The sequence below is a fragment of the Neolamprologus brichardi genome, chromosome 6 (genome assembly GCF_056152115.1).
Source record: "Neolamprologus brichardi isolate AB-2024 chromosome 6, ASM5615211v1, whole genome shotgun sequence".
Taxonomy (NCBI): domain Eukaryota; kingdom Metazoa; phylum Chordata; class Actinopteri; order Cichliformes; family Cichlidae; genus Neolamprologus; species Neolamprologus brichardi.
Window position 1 is genome coordinate 18,610,845 of NC_142109.1, and position 18,670 is coordinate 18,629,514.

The following is an 18,670-nucleotide window of genomic DNA, read 5'->3' on the forward strand; positions in this document are numbered from 1 at the left end:
CGTGAGAAAGACTTGCTTGGATACTGCAACTTTTTGCAGTATCTCTGAAATACAGAGTTAGAAGAGAAGGACCTTTAACTGATAGCTTTGCTGCCAGTCCTGGGATTTCCTATATAAATCCATTTTGGGGCTTTTTACCTGAAACTGTTTTGTTAATTGGGTCTTCATTAGCTCATGTGTATTGGTCGTATATTTTATCAGATGGTAGGAAAAGCACAGATTTCTTCTATATATAGCTGTAATTGATTTTAAAGTATGTGCACTACCTATGGTTACCCCTCAAAACGCTTTAGTACAGACTTTAGTACAGAGAATAAATCCTAATGGTACATAGGGTTTGAACCATCAGATTTACTACACACATTCACATCACACTTGGGTTAAGCTGTAAAAACATATCAGTCTATTACATTTTCAGCTATAGCAACAACACACTACAATACTCGGAGCAGGACCCATTGTGAACTGTCACATCCTCTGCAGAGCAAACAGACCTGGGTGGTTCATATAAGAAAAAAGCTCCTGGAAGTGGCTGTGCATTGCCCTTTAACAGAGGGGCTGAGGTTAACCAGATGTACACTGGCAAAACCCACCAGTTAGTTTTCCTCATCAAAGTCTTTATTCTTGTAAAACCAACCTTATAAACCCTCTGTTAAAGTTCAGCTCATAGCTGATTCTATTGGCTCTTCTAAAGGGCCCTACAGTCTATTATCCCCCACAGTGTATCAGCAAAACTGAAGACTCTTGGTCTTGCAGTAATGGAAACAATGAACCGCAGCGCACCTACCAATCAGTCGATATACAGTGATGGCAAAAAAAAACAAAAAAACAAAAGGTAATGGTATACTTACTAAAAATCGGTGAAGGCAGCAGTACAAAAATAGATTTGCAGCATAATGTGCTGCCCCAGAGACTAAAAGGTACAACTGTGCTCAACATATTTATGCATTCACAGAGTTTTGGGTTGGGTTGGGTTTTCCTCAAAGTGCACTGTTTGCAACAAACTCCGCAAGAGATAAGCAGCTACACGCAGTACAAGTAGCCTACTCAGCGTGTACGCTGCATTTGTCTGTTTACATGTAAGATAAAGAGAGAGAGAGGGAGTGTATATTTTAGTCCCAGAAAAGCACTTTTATCCTACACATATAACAAAATCAATCCCTAACAAAACAACCACTTTCAAGCAAAGATGTCGTACTCCTACCTTGGCACACACACACACACACACACACACACACTTGAGACAAACGAACACTCAAATACTTCAGACGCCAACACACTCTTTCACATGCAGCATTAAGATTCTCCTACAGCAGGGTCTTTTGTTTGTCACCATCTGTGCCTGGAGGACTAAATCAAATGAGGCAGAAGAGGAAGGCGAGAAAGAGAGAAAAGAAGCCTTTCTGCTGGTGGAGGGCCACTTTTCTGTCTCATCCCTGCAGATGGACCCTGCTGCTTCGCCAGTGGCCATATGCCCAGGGAGTAACATCGACGGTGCAGTGGAGGCATGTGACTGGTGCATGGTTCAAACAGACTCTGGTACATATGGTACAGAGGTACTATAAAAATAAATCCTAGGAGCACGGCTGTGGTTCTGCTGTTTGTGAGAGATTCTTTCCAAACATCCTGCGTGTGCAGTATATGTGTCATCGTGCCCGTGTGTTCATGCGTGAGTGTAGATGCACGTGTTCAGATGTTGTGGTGCATGTGTCAGCACTTCATTCGGGAGTTAATTATAACGCTGCTGCATGTATGTGATAGTAGAATCACTATTTCCAGCTGCTGTATTGTTTTTGCCTTGTGAGTCTGTGTGTGCGTGACCTGGAGAAACAAACTGAAGTGGGATCAAAATTAGTTCTGAGCACCTTGGCAGTGAGGCTCTTGTCTTGCTCTCTCTTTTTTTTTTTTTTTTTTTTTTAAACGCTGTTTCTTTCCAACTGTTTTTTGTATTGACACGAGTCCAAAAAAACTATTCAGGCTATCACTCTCGTGCTCTACAGCTTTATATCAGCACTATTCTTTAAGCTAAGCTACTATAGAGTGACTGTGCCAGCCCTTAGGCTCATGATGTCCTGGACACTGTCTGTGCTTTTGAAAATATTGACTGTCTTTACAGCTCAGATTTTGGCATGAAGATTAATCTCGGGATCATGACTTTTTGATGGTAAAATAATTCAAACCAAAAAGAGTTATATTAATAACTAAACACTTTTAGGATGGTGTCATTTGATGCACTCTCTTGGCTGAAGTTTTGTCTGTTTTCAGTGTCTTCTTCAGATATATGATGGCACTTGTACCTTTAGGTGTTGTGCTTTACTGACCGACTTTCAATGTATTTTTTTTTATCACGAGAATTCTTATCATCTGCCCTTAATCTTTTAAAAGAGATAGACTGGGATGATTTATTTATATTAGCATACATATTGATATACTATATTTTTCGGACCATAAGGTGCACCGGATTATAAAACGCACTGTCGATGAACGGGTCTGTTTTTATACATAAAGCGCACTGGATTATAAGGCGCATTTAGTGAAACAAAACAGTCAGATAAGTCAAACTTTAGTCAACTCATTCTTCTTGCTTCCTCCACTTCCGTACCATTGATTTATTAATGTTGAATTCTCTCGCAGCTGCTCTATTCCCATGTTGTTGCAGTATATTAATGACTAATCTCTTGTGGTTGGATTATCTCCGTTGTTCTCCAAACTGAAGTTTGGTCTGTTTACAGCATCCTGCCATGCGATTGCATTTGTCAAAAACCATCGGGAACCCTCACATTTAATTAGTTAGTGGTTCATCCTCCAGCTTCACTGTGTTATGCTTTGTGTTATGCTAACATAGCTGTGTCGCTAGCGATCACATAGCACAGCATTATATACCAGGTAGCCTAACTTCAGTAACGCTATAAATGTCACTACTGTTTAGTTTTCTGTCTTCATTTATGTTGGAAGTGATAGCAGAGCTGTACGTTTTAATTTTTTCAGAAATCTCTCAGTAAGAACATGGTATATCATGTTTAGGTAACTAGTGAAACTAGCAGCTAACTTCCTGCTAACTTCTAACTCCGTTAAATTTAATAAATTCTGTTTTCATGGATGCCTGGATGTTAAACGTAATTGTTAAACCTGCTAAAGCAGCAACGCTGATCATTTGTTGATTGCTGATCAGTTGAAAGAATATAGACAGTTTTTAACTCTCAATGTGCTGGAGTGCTCGTTTGACTTTGGGACCTGAAGCGGACAGAGTTTTGGACCCAGATTACTCTGAGTTCGCGAGGCTCCTGACTACAGTAGCCGTAATGCTCCGGCAATCCATCAAGCGGTGCGGCTTCATAGCTTACCAAAGTCGTACTAAATTTTTTGACAGATGTTTGAGCGCCGTGTACCACATAAAATCGGTTCGAGGTCAGTAAGCACAACCAGAATTCATACATAAGGCGGACCGGATTGTAAGGCGAATTGACAATTTTTGAGAAAATTAAAGGATTTTAAGTGCGCCTTATAGTGTGGAAAGTACGATAATACAGGGGTCTCAAACTCGCAACCCAGGGGCCACTTGCAGCCCACGTCACCCCTACGTGTATGTTGACATGAAGAAATATAAAGCAATCTGGCCCCTGAAGTTACTCTTTTTGCTAGGGAGGATTTGTTTGTTGTTGAGTTCAATGTTAAAATAAGTTCTTTAGGAAGCAAAAAATTATTTAATATGAAGGCAACATGAGCAGAGAGTACAAACACGTTGAGGGATTAGCTCTGTTAGTTCAGTGATTCATGTGTAAAGAAAACAATTTTCACTAGCAGTCAAAAACTAATGTGTACAGTTATGTCCGCATTTTTATGTTGTTAAATATGAACAAAATTATAGCAGAAGTGATGCCACGTGTCTGGCTAAAAAGAGAGTACCAATTTGTTTATTTTGTAGTTCAATGAAGGCTTCAGTTAGTTAAGAATGGGGGGGTAAAATTGTGTTCATGTTTGGAGTTTAGTCTTTTTATACAATATTAGAAATTTAAAAAAAACAAACAAAACACTACATTTTCGCAAATATTTGTGGGTGTTTTCTTGTTTGTTTGTTTTTTGTACTACTTGAGCACTAAAGCGGCCCTCCAATGAGATGACAGTGCCAACAGTGCAAGTTTGAGACAGCTGATATAACAATGATAGCAAGCCATGAAGTGGCAGAACATTACATTTCATCTAGCCTAAAGCTGCATCCACACAGGGAGAGATTCACAGTGATGTGGCGAGCAGAAACCATAGAAAGTGAAAAAACTACTCTGAAGTTGGTTATGTTGGCTCACAGAAAATCTGGCAGGGTGTGCATGTTTAAATATAGGCTCCAGTGCCGTTCCATTGGTTTATCTAGTTTATCTGTTCTTTTCCAACAAAAAAATCTAACCAAATCCCAGTACTATCATACGGAGCCCCTTTGATGATATGGTCCAAAAAATAAATAAATTGTGGCCACAAACTACTACTTCGTGGGCACGAAATGGTTATAACGTGCCCACAAAATACTTATTTGTGGCCACGAAATGCTAATTTGTGGGCACAAAACACTTGACCAATAACCGTGATCCTTCCCAGGCTCTTGCAGTTGGTTGACAATAAAATCTATCCCAGCATCCGGATCGCAAAGCAACTGGGCTCTCAATATCCTGTTTAAATTTTTCTCCGTAATAATGGTTCCTTGCAGTGCCAGGCTTTTCAAAATGCATTTGTAGATCCCAGCCTAAAATTGTCAGGGATCTGAGTCTGAGTGACCTAGAGTCCCTGAACAGTTGTGGACTTATTATATTATGTGTGTGTGTTCTGCACTGCTGCTGTTCCTGCATTCCATGTTTGTGTATTGGCAAGTGTGTGTGTGTGGGTGTGTGGGTGTGGGTGGGTGGGTGCGGTCGTGACAGGCACCTTCAGGCCTGGTGGGTGTGGCCCTGCCAGCTGACCGGTCACACCCAAGGATCCTCACACACACCTGGCACCGATCAAGCCTCGTCGGAGGAGCTACAAAGCAGTGTGGCTGAGAGCTCCTCGACGCTGGATCGTTGAGTGACTACCCGTCAGTGTTCCCAGCAAAATCAATGAGTCCGAATCTGTCGCTTTGTAGTTGTGTGTTAACGGCTTCCTCTGTGGATTTTCCAGCAGGAGTGCAGGAATGGGAGAGCAGCGAGCACAACTTTCACGGGAGCGGAGACACGGAGCAAGAGCACTGAGAAGGAGACACGGCACGGGAGTTGGAAACGCACGGGGATTTATTATTGTGTATTGTTTACTTCACTGTAAATAAACGCACTGCATTAATTGTTCCACATTTTGAGTCCTCCTTCCCCACACACCCACGGTCTGCCACGTAGACCATGACAAAAATAAAAGTCAATCATTCTGTCTCTGGCCATGGTGTATAGGTTTAGCCTACTCTTATGCTTATGTCTCTACGTAGCTGTCCAGGAATTGTATCAATATGATGTGCGCACGTTATCTATTTCGTTGCCACAAATGCGTAATTCGTAGCCACGTTATACCCAATTCGTGCCCACAAATTAGCATTTCGTGCGCACGTTATACCTATTTCGTGCCCTCAAAATAGTATTTCGTGGCCACAAATAAGTATTTCGTGGGCACGTTATGCTATTTCGAGGGCACAAAGTAGTATTTTGTGGCCACAATTTATTTATTTTTTGGACCATGTCATCAGAGGGGCTCCGTACTATCATGCTACTGAAAGGATTAAATAAATTAGGATATCGATTTATAGCACTATCTTTGTAATGCCATTATCTTTAAAGGTAACAGTGGAGAGATCAAGTGTAACACAAAACACACATTCAAGTAGTGAAATATTCCTTTACACTGTATAGTAATTAGTTAATTAAAAGGTTAAGCAGAGTCTTAACTTGAAAGGTTTGTTGTTCCCAGTGTGGTGGTAAGGAGGTCAGGCCAAAAGGGCGTAGTTTTATAATGGCCACGAAATCAAATTGTCAGCTTCACAGCCATACGCAACGACTGAATGGCTCCCTGTGTGTGCAGCTTACCTTTAATGCTATTTGGGTTTTCATCTTCCTTTACACCAGGGCTCTAGACTAACTTTTTGCCATGGGCGTACCGGTACGCCTAACTTTAAAAAGTTAGCCGTACCGGCACAAAAGTTAGGCGCACACAAATTTTATAATAATTTATATAATATAATGTGTTTTTCTGGATACACTGTGCTTTTTCAGCATTCAAAGATTGATGACACCGTGTCAGAGCACTGGCTATGAATTTCAGAAGGATCAGGCCTTAACTTAACAGAAAAGTTAGCAATAGTTCTTTTCCTATTACAGCTACATCCACTTCTGTCGTGCCTAGGCTGCTCACTAGGGCTGGGTATCATCACTGATTTCTATAATCCATTCGATTCCGGTTTTGAAAGTCCTGATTCGATTCAACTTAGCCTCAGACAGTCAGAAATATTATAATTCTGATCATTTATCAGTACTGACTTCATCAGAATTGTGAACATCACAGCAGATGCCTTTGTGTGAAAGTAACTGAGAATAAAACACAGAAAAACATAAAGGAGATTTTCCTGGTCTGGCTTTTTATAGCAGATAACCTTAAAAATATTCTACAATGTTCTGCATATAAAGTTTAAATTTCTTCAGTATTGAACAACAGAAAAAATAGGCTTTCTTGTCCGAGGTCATTTAAGTGAAAAAAAGAAAAAGAAAAGAAAAAGACGACAGCCGACAGCGCTGTAAACAACGGTAGATTGGTGGGTAATAAGCGAATGAATAATACAGAAAACAGAGATTTGAGACGGGAAACTGTTCTTGAAGTACAGAGAGAGATAGAGAGAGAGCTAGCTGTGCATGAAGTGTGATTTTAATAGTCGTGGAAGCAAAACAGCAAAACTCATGACGACATTGATCAAATGTGAAGCGCAGTTTGCTGCTTCTTTTGCTGCTGGCTCGGTGAATTTTGGTTGGAGAGAGACAAAACCTGCAGCTCAGAATCAATGCAAAAAGACGTAATCACAGCGCGGACCGGACGCATCAGAATCGCTAAGCTCCGACAGCGTGTCCGTCTACGGGCCGTCGGGTGAGAAAGCCGAGAAAGACAAAGTTGATTCTGATGCGTCGGGTCTGTTCTGTGTTTACGTCTTTGTGTGGAATCCGTGTACCTGCTCTCATTTGCTGTTTGGTTGTTGTTGAAATGGTTTTGTGAGCTTTAATCTGAGAATCTGGCGTTTCTGGCAAAACACAGTTATATTTAAAAGTCGATTCAGGATTTAATGAATTGATATCGCTTTATTCAAGCTACTCACCTCCCACGTCCACCTGCACTTTCAACTGGACCACGGCCAATCAGAGAGGTCCCGCCCCTCACTATCTCTGATTGGTTTAGTCCACGATAGGGGCATAATGTGTGTCTGTTGTTGACCACAGGGAAGGTTGCAGATTTTTTTTTTTTTTTTTGCTACCCGAACAGTTGGTCGCACAGGTGCAACCAAATATTTTTTTTTAGTCGCACCACTGAAAAATTTGGTCGCATTTGCGACCAAATTGGTCGCACTCTAGAGCCCTGCTTTACACCCACTGTTATAGAAGACTTATGTGTTCTCACAAATATTTCAGCTGGAGTGCAGATAAAATACTCGCTTTCCTCAAGTTGAAATAATTTGCACAGTTTTTAAAATCTTTGTGTTCCTTCAGTTTTTTATTTTTATTTTTGGGAACTAAGGGAACTCTTTGAGCACAAGACTTATTACAGACTTCAGAAACAGTCACCACTCCTTAAAGAGATCCACATACAAAGACAGGCGTGGGCTGACAATTACTACTAAGTGCTTTTTTTATAATGTAATCATTTACTGTAATAATGCAGTAGTGACAGCCGGCTACTCATTGATCAGAGCATCAGCATTTCAATTTGCTTTACTCTTATGGGCTCAAAATGTGGTCATAAATATTTTGTACTTGTAAATCGGTTTTGTACTTGTAAATCAGGATTTGTACTTGTAAATCAGGATTTGTATGTGTAAAAAAATTTTGTGTGTGTGTAAAAAAGATTTGTGTGTGCGTAAAAAAGATTTGTATGTGTAAAAAAAATTTGTGTGTGCGTAAAAAAGATTTGTATGTGTAAAAAAAATTTGTGTGTGCGTAAAAAAGATTTGTATGTGTAAAAAAGATTTGTGCGTGTGTAAAAAAGATTTGTGTGTGGACTTAGCCAAAAAAACCCTGCAAGTTACAAGTACGAATTTTGACCCTATTTTTCTTCCTTTCATCTGATTAGTCAATGTCATGTCAATCACAAATGTAACAATCCAACCAGAGAACAGATGGGTTTGGCTGTCGGAGGGGCGCTTTTTTGAACTGCAGGTCTTTGAAGGGAATAAATGCCCTTTTACATGCCAACCCAGCGTTTTCCTTCATCACCACGAAGGAAAACAGTCTGTGGTCGTCCGAGTTTGGTGATTTTTGTGTCACAGGTCTACGTGTTTAATATAGGGACTTCCACAGCCTTTTCAACAGCGCTGCGGACCGCGGGGTGAGGGCGGGCAGTGTTTTGGAAATGACAGTCTTCATTACAAAGCTTTCTTCGTTATGAATTAGCATAGATGTTTTTATTGAACATTTGAAGAACTAGCAAAAAAAACCAGAAACTCTTGTAGAGGACATAAAGTCAGAGATAGAAAAGACAAGGAGCAGGTGCAGCTAGTACAGGTAGAGCTGCTGCAAAAACCCACAGAGCTCAGCAGCCAGCAACAAATTCTGGATCCTTTGCTTTTAGTTAGCAGTTAGCATTAGCAGCACATCCTGCGTCGGATGTGAAAGGACTTTTATGCTGCGCACTGTGACTCACAGCAATGGTCCCGGGTCAGCCCTGACTTTGTGTTAAACTAATCCTAAAGTAATAATGGTATTTCTAACCACTGATATACCACAACTTTATCCTTTCAACAACAACTGAAAGTTAGGGGACCTAGCTGCTATCGGATATTTATATAGAAATCCTCCAGCTTCAACCTGTATTACCCTTCAAGGACCTGCAGTTCAAAAAAGCGCCCCTCCGACAGCCAAACCCATCTGTTCTCTGGTTGGATTGTTACATTTGTGATTGACATGACATTGACCAATCAGATGAAAGGAAGAAAAATAGGGTCAAAATTCGTACTTGTAACTTGCAGGGTTTTTTTGGCTAAGTCCACACACAAATCTTTTTTACACACGCACAAATCTTTTTTACACATACAAATCTTTTTTACGCACACACAAATTTTTTTTACACATACAAATCTTTTTTACGCACACACAAATTTTTTTTACACATACAAATCTTTTTTACACACACACAAATTTTTTTTACACATACAAATCCTGATTTACAAGTACAAAACTGATTTACAAGTACAAAATATTTATGACCACATTTTGAGCCCATATACTCTTCTAAGGATTTTGAACTTATTACAGAAACCATCATCAGGCTCTGGGAAATTATTATCATTATTAATCACAAACAAAACTAACAAATTTTACAAAGGTTACACTTTATATCCCAAAAGTTTGTGTTCATCTGGACGTAGCGTTTTCAGTGGGAGAAATGTTTCGTCACTCATCCAAGTGACTTTTCCCCAACCTTATAAACAGTACATTTACACAGTGACTGAAACTAGCCCACTGAATGAACAATGGGCTGTGAGGTCAGTTCCTTGATCACTTACACTTTATAATACAGCCTGTGACTAAGGGCATTATTGGAATTTCCATATATTTTATTTGAAATTACAATGTAATTATATTTAAATGCACATACTTAAAGGTAGCTACACTAGAATAAGGTAAGTCAGTTTTTTTTCTTTACAGAAAACTAATAAATAATTATACTGTATCTAAATTTAAGTACTAGTGTACAATTTAACTGTCATTTTGCAAAAAAACAAACAATATTTAAACAAATTAGACTTTTCAGGGCGTGGGTCATTTTACAGAGTGGATCTTGGCTTTTTGCATCTTTATGTAATATTCATTATGTTGATGTGGATGATCGATATTCTATTATTCAATTATTCTTGCATTTTACCATTATAAGTGTGATAAGGATTGTTCTTCCCTTCTATATTAAAAATAAATAACAAATAATAATAAATACCATCAAAATTTGCAGGCTTTTGTGACCTTGATGATGGAAACAAAGTCTAACTTTATTTTTAATTTTTCACAACCATTATTAGATACAACTTTCAAAATGAGTGTCGTTTCCTGTAAAATACCTAGAAGTCATGTACTACCTAAAATTACTTATACATTACTTAAATTAAAAATTAACTCGTAGTATAATTATTTATTGTAGCATATCTACTTTAAGTATTTGTAAGTAAATAGAATTACACTGTAATTTCAAATACAGTACACTAAAAATCCATTCAATTGCAGGGGTAATACGCTCTTAATTGCAAACCGCATTACAAAGTGTTACCGAATGTAGTAGTAATGACAATAACCATCAGCATCACAGCCTTTGCTGTCCGTGTATTAGAATTTTAGTGCTCCTTTGTTCCTACCTGTGAGCAGGTATTCGCCTCTCACCAGCCACCAGTATGACATCACAAAGCTGTCTAGTCCGCAGGTAGCCCTCCATCTTGCGGAAGGTGACATCAGCATGGGACAGAGCGGTAAACATGCACTCCTCCGGACACGCGCACTGCTCCATTGACACACACGAGGACAGCGTGGCACTACTGTTAGACGTCCTGCGCCCACACAATGGCACACAGACAAGGACAAACATTCAGCAAACACACACGGACAAAGACAGAAAGAGAAAGAGACAGAAACTTTCAGTGGATTTATTGGTGAACAAAGAGACAGATGTATGAAGAGAGCTACACCAGCTGTTCTAAGTCATCTAATGTACCCTCTTTGTATCATTCCCTCACACGTATTCGCTCTCTTCTTCACTTTTCAACAAGGTTACTGTATGTCGCCAGAAGCAGACAAAAGATCTTTAATGGTTCAATTACTAGGAGTAAATGGCCAGATAAATTTAGCCCTCTTTAAAGAAAATCTGCCAATTAAATAGCTATGGGAGCTAAGCCCATAGGATATGCAGTAATTTACTCTGCACCCTAATGGCAACCAGTTTCCTTGCATTTATACCAACAACAGGAGACAGAGCAGGGTTTAGGACCAGGAAGGCTTCAACATTACTGTTGAGTTTATTTGTGCATGCGTGTTTGTCAGAGATGAGCTACCCTGTGAATTATCAGCCATCATGGCTCCCAAACCAGCATTTAATTTATGTGAGCCAGTGCTGTACTTCCATTTTTAATTTAACAGCAGAAGAGGCAGGACCGGCCCTGCAGCACAAAGACATAAAAAATAAACTGATACTCCAAGGATAATATGAATTCAACTCCACAGTCAGGAGAGAACTCACACTCTTCTACTGAAGTGTGTGTGTGTGTGTGCTCAAAGCTCAAGCTGTTTCAAGTCAAACTGTCTTAAATTGCAATTTTTCACTTGTATGTTCTACCAGGAATGAATAAAGAGAAAGCTAGAAAGAGATACACAGACATAAATTGTGGAAAAGGTGTTACAAAATGTGACTTTTGTACAAAACAATTTAGAGATTGGATTATTTACTCAGAAATCATTGTCACGTATTGGTGTAGCATGTAAAAAAAAACTATCACTTAGCACTTGAAGTTGCTATACATATTTTCCGATCCATATTTTTTTATACATGTTTGCACTTTTGTTGTAAATTGCTGTTATTCTCTTTCTACTATATGAAATTTGACTAATCCTGACATTCATTAAATACAATAAATACAGACAGACATTTCCCCAGAATTTCTTTGTGAGATGAAAATGTTTTACAGCACTGACATTAAATATAGGATTCATTAGCTCAAAAGAATGTGTACTTAAAAAATTGTTTTTTTTTAGTACTGGGGAATTACCACCTGACCAGGAATTTTTACATGGTTATTTGTGTTCACTGTTTTAGATTTTCCATCCTACACCTTTTACTGTTTTGTGTTGAGTCCCAATAGTCTTATCTGTTTTCCTCAGACATAGCAGGCAACTGTTTTGAGCACGGCAACCTCCAAAGGTCCTGTATACAACATAGACTGTATATTAAAAAGATGGATGCATCCTTTTCTTTCTGTTTATGGGTATACACATTTTCCTTTGAGATGCTTTTCTACAGACAAAATCTGCATCTTAATAAAAATTGTATTTTTGGTCCCCCACCCAACTCAGAAAGGGCATTTTAGGCAGTGACTAAGCATGTATACATAATTGATGCATGCACAATACAGGAAAAGAGACCGTTTTACTGTTACTCTTATTTTTAGCCTTTTAATAAACAGAAATGTAGACTGAGTAAATGAAAACAAAACCAATACTCATGGTTAAAAAAAAGAGATTTATTACAAAGTTTATGACTTTTCTTTGGCTCTTTCGGGGTAGGAAAAAAAAAAAATCCTTTGCTCAGGAAAACTAATATCAGAGTGATGCACCTTGCTGAAAAGCTCACACTAGGGCTGTGTCATATCATCCTGTCTGTAATTATACCACCACAGATTTTTACATCATATCAGAATATCAGTGATATAGCAACACCACACCCTCACGTTCCCTAGCAAGCCTGGCAACGACACAATACCAGGCATGTTTGAGAGTGAGAGCAGGTTAGCTCCCCGATGACGGTTTAGTAACTAAAAAGAGAAGAAAGCTACTTCAACAACCTCCAGCAAAAGCAGCACACTTTGCTTGCTTGCTTCTTGCTAAAGGGGGAAACGACAAATTTGCTTCACCGCTTGAGGCATCATCGAGTACAACCGGACTACAAATGCTCGGCTGGAGGAGGATGTGCTAGCAACAGCTAATGCAGCAACTCTAATGCTGTTGCTGCTGGCATCTTGTCATAAATATAATTATTGCAAATTTCCTTGAAATAGTGTGATAGAAATTTGAGGATATATCACCCACCCCTAGCTAGTCCTAGCTAAAAAACAAAGAAACAAAAAACTTAAGGATTCAGAACAATAGTCTACAAACTGGAGTGTGACCCCAGAGTGGCTAAAGCCACCTTCAATATACTGTCTATCGCCTGCTCAGCATCAAACCTAATAAACTGCTACTACATATAATGAGGCTGTTGCAAATATTCTTAATGTGATTATAGTTGAATATAAAAATAAATTAGAACATTTGTGTGTGAAAATGAAATCTGTTGTGGAAAATAAAATCAGCATTACCACTTTTTGTCTCCTGAGTGACACAGAAAGCAAAGCTGGCTTTCCACGTTTAGATACAACGCTGCTGAGGGGTTAACGGCGCATCCAGGAGAGTGAGAGCAGTGAATGAGTTATCCTACCATAATTAGGGAACATAAGTGGACAGATGTGAGCTGAACAACTGAGGGTCAATGTTGTTAAGTTCTAACATTCATCTAGTTGTCATTTTCTTCCTTAAAAAAAAAGGTTGTTTTGTTTTAGCAACTTTTCTCCATTCTCCAGCTGCTTCCATTTTCACACCGGATACTCTTCCTGATGCAATCCCCATGGGATCTGATTCTCCTCTCGAAATCAGGATCTTTTGCTTGTTAGGCGAATGTGTGAACCACTCCATATGGAGCCAGGCTGTTTCTATTTCTAACACTTTGTAATAACGGTGAGCTAACAACATATATAAGCCAGTTAATAGTTAGTGCTTGTGTCTATAAAAAAACTCTCAGATGCTCAAGCCCGACAAGGATCTAGAGAGACTGGAGATGTAACACAAGATTTAATGGCTCAACTCTGTTTGGGGTTTTCATAGAACTAACATAATGAACCATTTTTTCTAGCTAAAGACCCTTTATTTATCAATAACCGGCAGATTTACATTTATGTGGACAGAAAAGCAACCTCTTAAGCGGAGGTCCGCACCTGCTTGATGTTAGAGCAGGCATAACAAGGTCACCGTTTCAAACAAAGTTAATGCAAGCTTAGGTCTAATGAGATAAGAACTCATTTGTGACTTTAATGAACAAACTCTCACTCTGTTTAAAAAAAACAAACAAACCCGGTATGTTTATGCACATATTTAGTGTAATCACCTGATTAGGGATGGGTATCGTTTAGGTTTTATCCGATACCAGTACCAAACCGGTACTTTTGAAACGGTGCTCGAACCGGTGCTTAAAGAATGGAAAACACAAAATTGGTCCAAAAACCTCTCATGTTCAGCTGTTTTTTTGTAAAAAGATAACAATGTTAGCCTTTTCTGCAGCTATAGGGTATATATGGTATCACTCTTGGCTGGAAGCAGTGCTTAAACAATGGAAAAAACACAAACTTTGTCCAAAAACCTCTCATGTTTAACTGTTTCCCTCTTTTTCTTTGGTCATTTTAGCCTTTTTGGCCAGGGTGAAGGGAGTATCTGCCATCAAACAAGAAGACAGCCGCATGTTACTACGACGGTGTTTGCTAGTTCACCTTACATGCATTAATGTAATAACGTGGTTAGCCTACTCAACGTAAATTACACACGAAAAACATTAAGCTACTCACGCAGAGAAGAACGGCTTCTGCTGCCATCATCATCTGTCATCATTTCTGCTACACTGGCAGGGCTACAGGCCAGGACTCTAATCTTCGGGTTTTTGGGGGATGTTGCTAACTCCGGGTCCGATAACAGGCACCACACCCGCAGTAGATGTGCACGATGTGAGGTCTCGCAGCAAGCTATCAAATACAGCGCATTTCTCGGCTTTTAACAAAACACTATGCGTCGCCGGGTGTTTCATCAGATTCGAGGAGTTACCTCCTTTGCACAGTATCACTTTAAAGCACTTGTTGCAGGCTGCTGAGTTGGCATCTTTTGCTGAGAAGTACAGCCAGACTTTGACCGCTTCGCTTTGGGCATTTTTAATCTGTGGCTCTGCTCTAAAAGAACGTACGTACCTGGGCCCGCCTACTATCCTTGCAAAGGTAAAATGATTGGCTGGAATCCAAAGTGTATGACATCTCAGGAAAAAACAAAGCACCGAAATGTGTGCTGCTTTTTGGTCTGGTTACTACCGTTTACGTCAGAACCGGTGCCATAATGGCACCAGATACCGGTACCCATCCCTACACGTGATACAGCCAGGCTCATCTCTGCCTATGTGCATTCTCTCTCTGTCCTGTTCCAACTTTCATATCTCCAACTAATCTCATTACTCACTCTCTTCATTCCACCTCATCCCAACATTAATCTTTGCCTCAATTTTCTCCCTCTTCCCTATCCCGTTCCAACCCTCCAAGGAGGCTTTTTGGCTGGCTTTCCTGCTCTCTAGCATGTGCATGTGTGTGTGTGTGGATGTGTGTCTGTAGACGAATGGTGTGGCTAAATACTGCCAGAGGAGACGGCTTTGAAGTAGGGGAACGCTGCCTTCCAGTCCCCTTAACTGAGCCTGGCAACCACTCAATATGGACAGAGAGAGAAAGGAGGAAGAGAGAGTGTGTGTCTAGGGCAAATCAACACCATGAAGCCAGATTTTTTAAACCCCCGCACCAGGCAAGGGCACTCACCCAACTGTCATTGGGTGTCTCTCTCCCAGCCTCTTTAATACGCTCACTTCCCAACACATTAGCAAGGGAAAAAAGAAGGGGTGGAGGGGGAGGGCAATGAGTGGCCAGGGGTGGGCAGAGATGAATGTGGGACAGGAGGAGAAAAAGGGTAAGTAAGGGAGGTACACCAGGATTAAACGAGGGAAAGCTGGGTGGGGTGTGAAAGTGAAAGGGAGAGGAGGAGATGAGTGGAGCCGAGCAGCGCCTTCAGTCGCTCTGGGATTCTGTGCGCGTCCCTTCCCATGTTCCCATTTGGGATTCTGCCACCCGTGTTTTGGAGTATCACACTGTACACAGGAGCTCTCTGAGGATGAATCGCACAGAGAAACACACAAACAAACCCCCACACACCACAAAACAAACATGCTGAAAAGCTACACATGTATGCAGCATACACTAATGTCTGGGTTGGTATGGCAACAATAATGTGTGCAAGGACATGGCTTCGTCCGTATACGTTTCCATTCAGACTCGTGCAGTGAAAATTTTCTCTGCCTGTGTTAACGAGGCATGTGCGTGTGTGCGTGCTTGTGTTACTATTAGGCAGAAGTAATTTGCCATGTAAGCGCCGCCGGACTCCCATCATCACTGAAGATACGACATTAAGCCTTGCATAACAATGGGTATTTTTAAGACCTCAGTTTTCTCCTTCACAAGCAGAAACGTACACATTTGCGGTGAAAACAAGTTTATGAAGAGACATCAAAGATGAATCGGTTTTTAAAAAATAGGTATATCAACTTTGGCTCTGATGAAAGCTGTGTGTGCACACATGTGCGTGCATTGTTTCCAATGAACCTTTTATATTTTCTGATGTGTATGGGGAACATGGAGTACGATAGAAGGCTACCAGACGCATTTTGCCTGTATAGTAAACACACCTAAAGAAGCTGCCTAAACATTGCCCGTATTTTACAACTGCATTACAATAATATAAGTGTGGTTAGGACATCCTAATTACCCTGTTTTCCTATCTCCAAGGCAACTATTAATTAAATGGATTTTTCACACCACTACAGCTGGATGGCCACACAGATGCAACACACTTCTTTCCGCATGTGAACACAAGCATGCAGAACCCTAAGGATTAAGAATAAAAGCCTTCGGCTCTGATGCTGAAAACAAAACAATACAAATGTCAAGTGCAGTATGCAGCAACATGCAGAGCTCAGCCCTGGAGTCATATTGTAAATGACTCTGAAAATCCCATATGCACAAGAGTGAATTTCTGTTTGTGTTTGCATGCACCGTCAAATAACAGAGCCTGACTGGTGAAGCGTCATTAGTTGGTTGGAGGGAGAAATCAGTGCACCACACCCAAATGTACTCAGCCCTCACCTTCTCTATCCATCTTTCCATCTGTCTGCATGTTGAGAGTGGTGAGAGCATGCTGTCTGAACAGCCTTCTTATTCTATTAACTCATCAGGGGGGAATTCAGCTTCCATAGACCCTGTGTGCGCCAGAGATCAAAAGGAACAACAATAAAGAAAATAAATTCACATTTTCTATTTAATTGTGTTTCTTCCTTTTGAGCTATTGTACTTGTTTAAGCCATTTCATTTGTCCTTAATGTTTGGCCTACTACAACACATGATTCCAACGTAAATGAAAGTAGATCCCATCTTAGCAACGCACTAGACTGCAAACAGCCCAACTAGAAGAATTACAGCTCGCCAAATGCTCTTCTGATAAGTTGAAGCTAACACCGAGGAGTTCTCTACTTGTTCAAACTTTTCAGAGAAGTGTGCGTCTTTCACACAACTAAGTGCAGAAATTCTGCTCACAACTTTCACCTGAAAAGTCAGAAACTGCCAACAGCATCCCCCTACTACTACCTGCAAGAGCTGGAGTCTGTTTCCGGGTGGTTGTTGTTCTCCTCGTTGCATGCTGCTGCCGCCACCGCTGCTGTCGCCGCCGCCGCCGCCTCCTCCTCCTCAACCCCGGGGGGCTCGGGCACCAGCTGGGGTGCAGGGGCCTCCCCGGGGGGCTCCATGCTCGTCACGGGGCGAGAGCGACGTTGAGGCGGCGGGGAGACCCAGGACAGCGCTGCGGAGGAGCTTCGGCACTCTGGCTGGCTGAACGAGCGGGGACATGAGCTCCCCGTCGCTCCAGCTGCCGCTCCTCCCGGACCGCCCCGACTCCCAGCCGGATCAGCAAACTTTCTGCTGCTGCCGCTGCCGTTACACAGGTTAGACCCGGCGCTGCCACTGGCCACCAGACCGCCGTGACTCCCCGCGCTGGGGTTTACGCTGTTTGAATTCGAGTTGCTAGAGCCGCTAACTGAGGGTCCGTCTCCGGAGCTGCCGCCCGCTCTCCTGCCGGGGAAGTAGTCTCCTAACGGCGGGGAGTGAGGCGGAGGGACCGCGGGGTGACCGAACCACCTCCATCGGATCCTCAGGATCTGCTTCACATCGAACTCCTTCCGCGAGGAAGAGCCCGAGCCGCTACTCGACATTCCAGGGCTCGGCACGAGGAAATGGCGGGGGAGATCCCGTGCCGCTCTGCCGTTAAAACTACACTGCACTGCACGCGCGTCTCTCCTGGCAACCGCACGCCCGGTAACCGCGACTGGAGGAGTGAGCTGAATATAGCGGAGTATACAGACACACAAAGAGAGAGAGGGAGAGAGGAGGAGGAGATCTACTCTTAAGAGCCAGAGCATTTCAAGTAACCACAAACATCTGCCACAAGGACACGTTCATGTCACAGCTCTGCCAAATGACACAGAGCTGAAAGAGAGTGGACCATCACCATCACCGTCTTTTCCCCCGTCATTACTCAACAGGCCAGACAATCAGTCGATATTAATTAATAGGAGATGGAAGCCAGCAGACAGGCAGTTTGTTGTGCGCGCTGAGGTCGATTAGTCGATCAAAATGAAAATAACGACCAACTAGGGCTGCTGCTAACTGTTTTCAGGATCGATAAAGTAATTTTTGGTTCTATCGATTAATCCCAGAGCGCTCTGGAAAATGTAAGAAGTCCGTGAAAAATGTGAAATTGCTTGTTTACTAAAAGGATGCAACCTTCAAAGCTGAAAAAAAGAAAAACTGCTGTTTCACTTGGTGCCTGAGGCT

At 41.3% G+C, this 18,670-nt stretch overlaps 1 protein-coding gene across 1 annotated transcript in view; it reads right to left on the reverse strand.

Annotated features, from left to right (window-relative positions):
- The window catches only part of klhl5 (kelch-like family member 5), a 43,313-nt gene extending 25,047 nt beyond the window's left edge, over positions 1 to 18,266 (reverse strand). The window contains exons 1-2 of the mRNA XM_006787255.3: positions 17,429 to 18,266; positions 10,550 to 10,738 (exon numbers count right to left, since the gene is read on the reverse strand). Of these exons, the coding sequence (XP_006787318.3) occupies positions 10,550 to 10,738; positions 17,429 to 18,255 (1,016 nt within the window). The 5' untranslated portion in view covers positions 18,256 to 18,266. The remainder of the gene's footprint in view (positions 1 to 10,549; positions 10,739 to 17,428) is intronic.
- Between the last annotated feature and the right edge of the window lie 404 nt (positions 18,267 to 18,670).